At 31.5% G+C, this 12,289-nt stretch overlaps 1 protein-coding gene across 1 annotated transcript; it reads right to left on the reverse strand.

The window, feature by feature from the left end:
- Positions 1–10,276: 10,276 nt before the first annotated feature.
- LOC132314676 (transcriptional regulator TAC1) lies at positions 10,277–10,852 on the reverse strand. The gene has a single exon (XM_059813508.1). It carries the CDS (start codon positions 10,850–10,852, stop codon positions 10,277–10,279), a length of 576 nt encoding a protein of 191 aa, XP_059669491.1.
- Positions 10,853–12,289: the final 1,437 nt, after the last annotated feature.

A 12,289-nucleotide genomic window follows, 5' to 3' on the forward strand; every position in this document is an offset into this window, starting at 1 on the left:
AATGTGATATTTAGTTATGGTAGAATAATATTTATTTATTTATTATTTTTATTTTTATTTATTTTTTTATTTTTTTTTTAAGTTAGCGACGGATTGATGGAATGGGATGGGAACCTAGGCCTTTGGCCACAAGCAATATATCTCTATCATTCGGCTATTACACCATATCCAAACGGATATAGGCCTATTCATAGTTAAATAATTCTAAGCACACAAAAAAAATTGAAAACTTGTAAAAAAATTTAAAAATGTCATCGTAATTTAAATATTATATTTAATATATTTAAAATAAAAAATTTATATAAAAATAATATTAAAATTTGGATTCGGATTGGGTTTGAGTTGCTGGCACCTCAATCCAACTTTAACCCTAATTAAGCTTGTGATAACTTTTTACAATCTAGACCCAACTCTAATAATAAAAATAGTTGTCCAAATTTGTGACAAATCGGGTTGCATTCGAGTTGAGATCTAATTGACCCATCCAAATTGCACCGAAAGATTGGACATATCTATCTTGTCTCACTTTATATATGTGTTTGTTTTGTTATTTATTTTAGACTTGTCACTATTAAAATATTTTCTAAAAAAATTAAAAGTAATTGTATAAATTTCTTATTTATATTATTTTAAAATATATAAAACATTATGATTAATTTTTTTTTAAAAAAAAATTGTATGTGATTATAAAATACAAAATAAAAAATATATCTTATGACCTTGTTTCATGGTGGTAACCCAGGCCTTGACAAAATGGACCGGTGTAAAAAGGGTCATTTGTTTTACGTCGGATTCGGATGAGAAAGTGATTGGGTATAAATAACTTGAATTTTTTGATAAATAAATAAACGTCCACTCGTTACAACCGGTAAATCTTAGTATTTCAGTGTTATTTAACTTGTTAAGGGGGATTGATCTTCTTGCCTTAACCAATCCATCAACTCGGTTGAGCTTTAGTCACTGGCACACTGCATGTCCTCCTCATCAACTGTTTAACTTGTTATGGGGGATTGATCTTCTTGCCTTACCCAATCCATAAACTCGGTTGAGCTTTAATCACTGGCACACTGCATGTCTCCCTTATCAACTCGGTTGAGCTTTAGTCTTGTTGCGACGGAATTAATGGACATTGAAGGGGCAAATTCATTTAAGCCCAATGGCAAGCCCAAACCTTCCGACCTGGTCCAAGGAGGAGATTGGGCCCAGAAGCGAACCAACCAGGATCATGTCAGAGGTCCAGAAAATTAAGCCCAAAACGTGGAGGGGAAGAAGTATTTTCTTAACGGGCCGTAATGGTTAATGAATCATTTCAATTTACAAAAAAATTCAGTTAGATTTTTACACGAACTTTAATAAAAATATCTCTGAACTAGTGAAAATAAACAGAGCTGAGGGAGGTAGGAACAATTCAGATAAATTTTTTTAGGAATATGTGTTGCGTGTGTATGTATGAAGTGGTTGATAACACCTGCAACACAACAGCTGTAGCAGAAGCTGATTAGAACATCAATATATAAATCATTTTGGATATTATTTCCTTTGGAAGGCAGTACTAATTATTACCATCTCTAAGCACAAGAACATGATCGTACTCTTTACTTGATCCAACCACACTACAACAAAAAAGGCATTTAGAGATGAGGTTCATGCCCTAACCGAAGCTGAAGGTCCAATTCTGTCTGTGATGAACCACCAGTGGCAGTACTTGGCTTCATGGCCATCTATGCATATATGCTAACACCCCTGCTCTGTTAGGAATTATGTCTCAAATTCCCATTATTATTAATTTTTATTTTAAAATTTAATTTTATGGTAATTTTTTATAAAGAGGTGAATTGGGCTATAAGAAATTGTAATCCTTGTCCACAAAGAAATTTGGTATGTGACTTTATAAATAGACACTTAGGCTATTATTGACAATTATGAATCAAGAGAAATATAGCCTCATGAGAAAGTACGTTGACACTGATGGCGAGAGGGAGGCTTGTGGAGTACACGAAAAACTCGATCTAGAATTTATGTGCATGGTCCGGTGTTGAAATTCTCTACTATTGTAATATCTCTACATATATAGTGAATCTCTTCTTATCCATAGATGTAACCCTGATTTTGGGTGAACCACGTATATATTTTGTGTTGTGATTTGAATTGTTACTATTCTTTCTTTCTTTGGTATCAGAGCCAAATGTGAAGGAGATCTAAAAAACACAAGAAGTCTCAACATGTGCTACAACGGGTTTCAGTTGTAGGTGGAGTCAATCGGCTTGGTTACCTGGCATGGAGCTTGAGTGGTCAAGGTGGAGCCTTGAAGTTTTAACTGATTGAGCAACGTATAGTGGGGATAATCTGAGTTCTGCAATAAGATCGAGAAAATTGAATTTGCAGAGAATTGTCCAGATTCAATTGCCATGAGAAGCAATGATTGATGTAATGGAATTTGAGCCAAGGTGGAGATTGTTAAGAATTATGTCTCAAATTTCCACTATTATTAGTTTCTATTTTAGAGTGTATTTTTATAGTAATTTCTTATAGAGACGTGAATTGAGCTCTAAGAAATTGTAATCCTTGTCCACAAAAGAATTAGGTATGTGACTCTATAAATAGATACTTAGGCTATTGTTGAGAGTTATAAGTTGAGAAAGATGTAATCTCATGAAGGAATACGTTAATGGTAGGAGTGAGTTACGGGTTTGGTAGAGTGAACACTGATGGCGAGAGGAAATCTCGTAAAGTACATCGAAAACTCGGTCAAGAGTTTGTGTGTATTGTGCGGTGTTGAAATTCTCTACTATTGTAATATCTCTACATATGTAGTAAATCTCTTCTCATCCTGGATGTAACTCTGATTTTATTAGTGAATATTTTCACTAATAAAATTATATTTATGGTAGATATTATTTCAATAATTATTTTTATAATTATTATACCTAAATAGTTAATTAAGTATTAATTATGGATGTATTTAGTAACGTTTTCGTTTTCTGTTTTTACAATCTTAAGAAAACAGAAACATGATTTTGCTTTCTTGAGTGAAAATAGAAATCAGAAATGATGTTTATTAACACTTATTGTTGTCACAAATTTGAAAACATAAAACAATAACTGTGTTTAATAATACAACATATATGTTACAAAATGTACATAATATTTTTTAATTTTTAATTTTATTTTTTATTTATTTTATTTTTATTTTATTTTTTTCATGGTAAGAATTTTAAGAGTTAGTGATTATAAGGGAGGGTAGATGACTTGAACAGAACTCTCGAATATAGGGAGCAACCCAACCTCTCAAGCACGACACTTGCTTCTATTAATATCAAAAAGACATAAATTTAGAAAATCTAATTTAAAATTATAAATCTTTAAAATACCCAATATATCATACGTAAAAAATTAGATATATCAAGACAAAAACATTTTCACTAATTATGTATATAAATACATGTATATGCATGATGTACACATTTATTATGTGATATATAATATATTTAGCATATGATAATTTATTAAGAATAAAAAATATTAAATAATATATCTTATATGTAATAAAATATATCTTGTGTTATAATATTGTAAATTAATTATAATTTAATATTTACATATAATATAATATAGATACGATATATAATAATATAAAATATCTAATGCTTAATAATTTAATAACATTATATCCTATATCAAAAATTATTTTGTCACAAAAAATAATTTACATTATTATTTAATACATTAGATATTAAAATATATTTTTATCAAATAAAAAATAATATACAATATTTAATTTATTCTATATTAAAAATATATATTTTTATTAACATTTAATATGCAACTTAGTAGTATATAACACAAATAATATGAATTTTATTTGAAATGAATAGTGCCTATGCAGTAACATTAATGAAAACGTTTATACGCTACAGTGCCAAAAATATAAGAAACATCATTTTAATGTTTTCTCGTTTCTTCACAAAAATTGAAAATGTTTTCTATTATAGAAAAACAAAAATATTTTATTGAAAGCGATTTTTGTTTTTATTTTGCCTTTTTAGAGGTTGATAACAGAAAATAAGAAACGTTTCTCGTTACTAAACGCAGCCAATTTGTCTCATTATTATTGGGTTGTTGTAATTTTGTAAAGAGATGAACATTCTCGGTTTGTAACTCTGAATATGATTCAGAAGAATTAAAAATAAGAAAAATTGTTCAAAAATTCTACTTGTTTCAGTTTTTTAAAAATTGTTTTCAGAAAACCTAGTTATAAAAATGTGTATATGCCTATGAAGCACAGACATCGACACGAGACACAGGTACGATACGACACGGACACGGCGATATGGCAAATTTCAAAAAAATAGGACACAGACACGACAAGGATACGGTAATAAAATAATAATATATATTTTTATTATATATAAAATTTTAATTTCTCTTAATTTTTAATTTACATTAATAGACATGATCCATTAAAATTAAGTCCAATCCAAATTCTATAAAAATTCAAACAATAAATATGTAGTATATCTTTATATCCAATATTAGAATTTGTATCAATACTAGAATAGTTTTAACTTTGTAACCAAGTACAGAAGATAAGATTAACTTTGTAACCAAACACAGGAGATAAGATTCTCCTCTTCCCACGTTTGACTGACTCTCTCTCTCTCTTTCTCTTCAAGATGAAATTCCTCTTTTATTAACCAATAACCACTAATAGAGGAAGAAAAAGGCAATCAAGCCTTTGGTTGAGATCTGTTCGCACCGAGACGAGAGAGACCCTAGCAGAATCAGAATTCTTGGCTAGACGCCATCTCCTCCTTCTCTTAACTTTCTATCTTCCTTCTCCTCCGTCTATTGATTTATTTTTAGAGAATATGTAAACAAATTTTCACTTAAACAATTAAAAGAGATTTCTTCTTTCATTCTGTCTTTGATTGATCCATACCAACCAGAGCATGATCATTAGGTTCTTCATCATCTCTTTGTTGATTTCCCCTCTCCCTTCCAGTTTCTCTCACATCCCTTCCATTTTTTTATTAATCTGAACTGCCGTGTCCTACACCCGTGTCCTCTAGTGTACCAGCCGTGTCCTCCGGCGTGTCTCGACCGTATTTTATGGCATGTCTGACTTGAAAAAATGAATAAAAAAATAAAACACCGATAGAAGGGTGTCGGACACGTGTCTGAGGCTAGGATAAGCGTGTCCGTGCCGGACACGTGTCCGACACTGGTACGTTAGTCTTATCACGCGTGTCCGTGCTTCATAGGTATACGCCTTTTATTGTTATCTAAAAATAGTTTTGTAACGACCCGAACTCAGGAATCGGAATCACTAACCAGATCCTCACCCAAACCCAAGGACATAGAAAGGTACTAAGGTCATTTCATAATAAATTAATACTTTAAGACCCAACAAGGGTAAAATGATTGTTTAACTCAATTATAATGGCTTAAGACTCAAAAAAAAAAAGAAAAAAAAGAAGATCATACAGTCATTTACCAAGGACATCCAATGACTAGGATGAAGTTCGGGGGTAATATAGTCAAACTTGTGGTTAAAACACAATAATTTCATTTTTGCTGGGTCACATAGTAAATACTAGTAATAATAAATGAGTAATAAAAGGGTAAAAGGGGGAAAAATAAATTACAAATAATATATAGTAGAACCCGTGGACGTGTCGACATTACACGTCGACTGGCTTGGGACATTCGATCGACATGTGATTCATGTCTGGGTCATCTACAGTGAAATTGCTCATTGCCCAAAATCGTGACATGTCGACCGAAACTCCCCAATCATATGTATTTATTTATTTGTTTTATTGCCCAATTAATTCCACTAAAACCATCACAATTCACAACCACTAAAACCACCACCAATATAATATAAAATGCCACTGAAACACTATATATATACCCCAAGCAATCCACTGAATCAAAACAATGTTCACCAAGTCAAATTCCCCCACATCTTCCACAAACACATATACCACTTTACCCACCCACATCATGATATGAACAATGTCATGAGAATAAAGTCTAACATGCTTTTCATCATCACCACACAATTACAATTAGAATAATAAACATACTTTTGTAACAATTTATCAAGAGACCCACATTAGCAATCAAGCCACATAACATTGCATTTCAATATAGATGATAGTTTCATATAAGCAATTTATCATGTAATTGTGATACTAAACATAGTTTAGTTCACAATTCACAATTATCCACTTCAAATTAGTCATTTACAACATGGAACCAACAACATAGAATATATAGTTTTTCTCAAATTAGTAATCATGTCCACAAAAACATCATGCTAAATAACAGATAAGTAACATTAACCTCAATTCAAGCAACAATATGTTTAACAAGTAATGATCATAAGCAAAACCCTAGAATCCAATTCAACTAATTCATATAAATTAAGCATGCTTTTAAGGGGAAAACAAAAATCACTAACAAGGACCTATGATTACACAAGTTAGACAACCCCTACCTCAAGGGTGGAAAATCCTAGCTTGCTTCAAGGCTTGAAACTCCACCAAATTGAAAACTTGGACCATCAAAATGAAGAGGATGAGAAGGGGAACAACTTTTCCTCTTGGACCACTTCTCTAACTAGCCCTCACTCCGAATCAAGTCCTAGGAATTTCGAAAATCTCAAAGTGGTCAAATATCTAATTTTCACAAATTACATCACTTAACTCCAAAATTTCATAACTAATTACTTCCTTTCTCCAAACAACTTTCATGATATTACCCAAGGGAAACAATCCACCGAAAAAATAATAATAACACCTTCCAATAACCTTTTACTTAGACCCTCACCATTCTCGTGCACTGCCACCCCGGACTCACATGGGATCCCCCGGTCCAAAACCCGAAAAAGACCGAAAAAGATCACAAAGCATCTCTAAAGTTCTAAACTCAAAGAAATGCCCGAAATGACTCTCGGAACCCACACAGTGCGCCAACCGGTGCATGATATGCAAATCGAGGCGTCAAAAAAAATAAAAATAAAAAATAAGAAAAATACTGAAAAATCCAGGATATCAGAAGTTTTTTGAATTCTTGAGACATGGTTATAAACCAAGCAACCATATACTCTTCCCATGCATGTTTTTTTATTACATCTCTACATTCTTTTTATACTTTACAAGTTTATGAGCAACGAGACACATAAAGATTTGGACTTAATCTTCCTGTGGTTGTGCACATAGAAGAGACGCCTTGTAAACTAATTGGGTTATATCTTAGAGCTATCTAATGTGTCTATATGAAGGGGAGGACTATCCGCTTAAGGACAATGTGTTTAAACATGCCTATCTATTAGGGCTCTTTCTTAAACTATATCTTTACCTACTATTGTTATTTTGATATATGTATTAAATCTCTTATTTTTATTTATTCTTGCTCAATTTTCATTTGTTTAATATTTGAATTATTAGTATCATTCATGTTGTAATAAATCTATATCTATACTATAATAAAATTGTAAGACATTTTCTTAATTTTTAAATATTTTTTATTTTTTGAAAAAAATAAAAACATTTTCATTAAAAAAGTTAACATTAGCTGTATGTGCCGTTTTTTTTTTTTTTTTCATTAATTAAAATTTACATGTACTTTTATTTTTTGAAAATTTTACATCTACTTTTCATTTAAATGAAAGATGCTAAAAAAAAATAAAAATTAATAATCAACTGAAAGACTTGTATTCTAGTGCACTCCTTGAACTTTCTCCTTCATAAACTTCCTCAATATAAGATACTAGACCTGGATCATGAATGCATGGACAAGTAATATTTTAGTCTAAATAATTACATGGTCTAAAAAATGATTTCATCTAGGACTAAAAGCAAATATAGTATGGTTACTGTTATGAGATGTGTACACTTCATGTGATGTAAACACACACCTCACTATCCATCCCGCTTCATCCCATCACAGTATGTCGCGTGTTCATATTACGACACCAATCTCCTGTCTACTACTGTGAGGGTTTATCTACTGTGAGGGTTTATCAATATGGAGTTAGTCTAATATCTAACCCAAACTATCCTCAAGGAGTGTGAACACTCACACAAAGAACCTTTAATAATTATATTTGCATAAACCATATATATCAAGATATTCATAATAATGTTGCATCATATACAACTTTATTTTGGCATATAAATAATTATCACCATAAAACGTAAATTAGAGAAAAATAACTATCACCATAAAATATAAATAAACTTAAAACTGACTGTAATGTAATATGATATAAAAAAAATATCAGACACCATAACATAATGATTCTCAAACACCATTCTCCATCACGTGCTCCTTAAATACTTTATTATCTTTATTGAGAAGATTTGCAATTAATTTTTCCTTATTTATATAGGGACCTCAAAAACACCTTCCTTAACCTTCTCAAACACCAAAAATAAAAATAAAAATAAAAAAATAAAATTTATGTCAATGTGCTTATCATAAATAAATAAAAACTTGGTCAACTTTTCATTTTTCACATACTTGGTCAAAAATTCATTATCATGGAAACATAGCAAAGCCTTATAGATTGAGTCCACACCACAACCTTTAATATGCAATAAAAAAAATTCTTACTTTATAACAACCGACGAACTAGAAGATTCAAAATTCTACATGCCTCGTAAAGGAAGTCGGATCCTCTTGCCTACCAATATCAATCTCTGTAACATATCTAAGATCGACCTCTAGAAAATCTCCTAGATTGGAATCTGAAGGAAGAGGTTACTTAAGAGAAATAACAAAAAGAACGGGAATGGGAGCTCTAACTGAAACCACTGAAGATCACTCCTCTACAAAGAGACACTTTGATGCACAATCCTCAATGATATATCAAATGTCTTCACAATCTCCATAAGCCTAAAGGGACAATAAACAACATTCTGATAGGTGCAGTTTCTCCTTTCTGCAACTTCAATTTGAGGAGAACTAGGAGTGGCATGTCGCGGCATAATGCCCTACTCTTTGAGTCATCAGTAATGTACTGAAAGTTTCAAAAATTAACAACCTCCTTGTCCATTCTCCCATAATGTTCACGATCTCAATCCGAACTAACAATCTTAATCTTTATGTCCAACTGCTTTTAAACTTCAGCCTAACAATGACTCGGATATCAATTGTTGGGTTTAAATTCAATAATTAACTTGTAAAAATTACGAATACTGCAATTAGTTACATAGAGGGATTTAGCAATCATGATAATTAAACCTTTGATTACCTTCAGAATTGTTAAGCTTCTATTCCATTATGCCAAATTTATACTCATGTCATTAGGAATTAAACAATCCATTGTGTTTCATTCTGTATTTGGGATTATTTTGTTGAGATCTTTAATTATATATGATATTTTATCAAGAACATTTGTGTTTCTTTTTTTTATTTTTGTCATTTTCAAGACCTGCTTCAAGTAGAATTTTTAATGTTATGACGATAATGGTGATGATCCTACTACCAAGTACAAAGCATAGTTACATGTTCAATCACTTTAGGACCGCCCTTTTTTTATTATCTCACTCACATTATATAACTCACTCTTCTTTTTTTGAGAAATATTTTATGTTAGACTTTTAGAAGTAATCACCTTCTGTTAAGGTTTAATTACGGTCTTCCTCATGATTGAATTGCCATTTTCCCTTTCTCTTATTGCCGCAAAATGGGCATATTAATGAATGCCAGTTTAAGTGTCAAAATTTTTTATTTAAAGTATTCAAAGTTTGATGCATCTTAGAAGCCTTTTCTTGCATGTTGTCATAAAACGGGCATAATTAATGAATACTCTGTATGTCATATGACATTTTAATTCACAAGAAGTTTCATCTAACTAAACAATTCAGTTAGATTCTTACACGAACTTAATTTAATTAGTCTCATAACTACACTTTCAATGCTGAAAATAAAGATGAAATAATAGAGCACAAAAAGGGAATCGGCTGATGGAGCTAGAAATAAATGGAGAAATTGAATCGATTAATTTTAATATTTAGGAATATGTATTGGGAATAATGTATGTGTGTGTTGTGTGTGTGAAGTCATTGAGGACACCTTGCTTTAATTTGCAGCACAAGAGTTATACTAGAAGCAGATTAGAACATCAATAATATATAGATCATTTTGGTTATTATTTCCTTTTGAAGGCAGTAATTATTATCTCTATGCATAAGAAAGTAGAAAGTTGAGAACAAGAAGAAAAACTCTTTGCTCGATCCAACCAGCAAGCTTAATTTCTACAAAATCAAAAGAACTCTTTGGTACTCACTGTTGAATTCTCATGAGGTTCAGGCCCTAACCGAAGCTCAAGATCCAATTCTGGCCGCGAAGAACCATCACTCGACTGCATGGCCTTATGTACATGTCCACTAGCATCAGTACTGCTGGCCTTTAGATCATCATGGCCTGTCAATGGCTTCTCAACAAAAAATGGCAGTTTCCGCGATCCCCCTGTAGTACCAATATCTTTGACCCTAGAAGAGGCATCATCTTCTATAGCGAAAACCCATGGCCTTTTAGGGGAAGAATCTTTCTCTTGATGATCAGTACTAGACTTCAGTTGGGACAAGTTTTCATCAGTAGAAGCCTGAGGATGATCAGAAGGATTGTTTTTCGCGATGTCCCCAGAAAGCAGGGTTTCGTCTAAAGATTCTTTGAGCTTGGCCCTGTCTTTCCTATGGATGTTCATGTGGCCTCCTAATGCTTGTGCATTTGAGAAGCCTCTTTTGCAAAAGCTGCATGTGTAGGACTTGAAACCTTGGTCATGATCTGAGTTCCATACCATTTCGCCGGACTTCTCTGTGCTCGAAAGATTCTCCATTTTGAAGCTAGGTAGCTAGGGTTGGAGGGAGGAGGGTACCGTTGAGGACAGGCAGAGGTACGTGGTCAAAATGGTTGGTTAAGGATGATGTTTTCACACTGAGACAAACTTCAGCACGCCTGCTGCTTAGATATAACATGGATGTTCAACAAGTATATTAAACAGACAAGCTACTCATCGTATGGCTAAAATGTACTATTAAAAGTTGCCCACTTACAATTACAAAAAACATTAACCTTTCATACGTTATAAATGTTAAAACATTTTATACACATAATATATATTAGCAGCCTCCATATGTAATTTTTTTTTTTTTTTCTATGCTTATGTGGAGTGTTAGGAGGGAAAGATTGGAGACTGCTCTCATATTTGACATTATTTGTAAAAGTGGCTGATCACTATATATATATATATATATATATATGATAATCGGGATGTTCAGGACTTTGTCCCAACTAATTCACGGAATCCGTAGACGTAGTTTCTAAGAAATTATTTGCACCTAAGAAAAATTAATCTTGAAACTTAATACTTTAAGAGGTATTAGGGTCAAAATCTTTTTAAATTAAACCAATTTTAATTTTCAATTTTATATTTTTCGAAATGACAGACGAATATTAAATTGGAGGACATGGTTGTTAGATAATGTTTGCTCAGAGGACTCAAATATTGGCATGGACGGTCTTCATTGTATTAGAATGAATTGCTCAACATAAAGAATTAATTTTGAAATTCATTTAAAACTTTAAAAGTTAGGAGAATGTTAAATTTATATGGTATCTTAAAAGTGTTTGAGCATGTTTAAAATTGTTGTCCGCATGGAGAAGCTACGTACCTAATGTCAACAATTTCTTTAATGTCATTTCATTTTATTTTTTTGCCCTTTTCTTTTTTGCTTTGTCGGGCCTTAGCCATCTCTTTGGGAGACAAAACATGAATAAGGAAATACAGTAATGAATGACAAATATAAAAATAAAAACAAATATTTTCTGCATAGTGACTATGGTCAGTGGTCACTGTACTACAACGAAAATTAAAAACAAATATTTGCCTGCATTGCGACTATGGTGTAGCACAAATATTTTTAAATTTGGTCATTAAATGATAATTTCCCTCTAAACAATAAAATTGCAAGACTCTGACTAATCGAATTTTTTTATAAAAAAAAAAATTAAAAAAAAAAAAACAAGTGAACTAAGAGTAGCTGTACCATGAAAATAAGTACTGTTTGTTTTCAATTATCTAAAACAGTTTGAAACCAAATTTCTAAAACTCTATTTCAGTATAAAACAATATAAAAAAATTACAAGAGACAATTACTGTTTTTTAAGTTGAATTTAAAAACTTACAACTAATTAAATGAATATTTGAACTCTTTTTTTCTCTTTTCTTTAACAACTGAAAAAAAAAAAACAAAAAAAAACAATTGAGCCAAAA

Source organism: Cornus florida, unplaced genomic scaffold (assembly GCF_030987335.1).
Source record: "Cornus florida cultivar Cherokee Brave unplaced genomic scaffold, ASM3098733v1 CherokeeBrave_3.0.0_Hap2_Chr06, whole genome shotgun sequence".
NCBI classification, from domain to species: domain Eukaryota; kingdom Viridiplantae; phylum Streptophyta; class Magnoliopsida; order Cornales; family Cornaceae; genus Cornus; species Cornus florida.

Bases quoted from the DNA above. Each gene is read 5' to 3' on its own strand.
- LOC132314676 (XM_059813508.1), bottom strand. From the start codon at position 10,852: ATGGAGAATCTTTCGAGCACAGAGAAGTCCGGCGAAATGGTATGGAAC.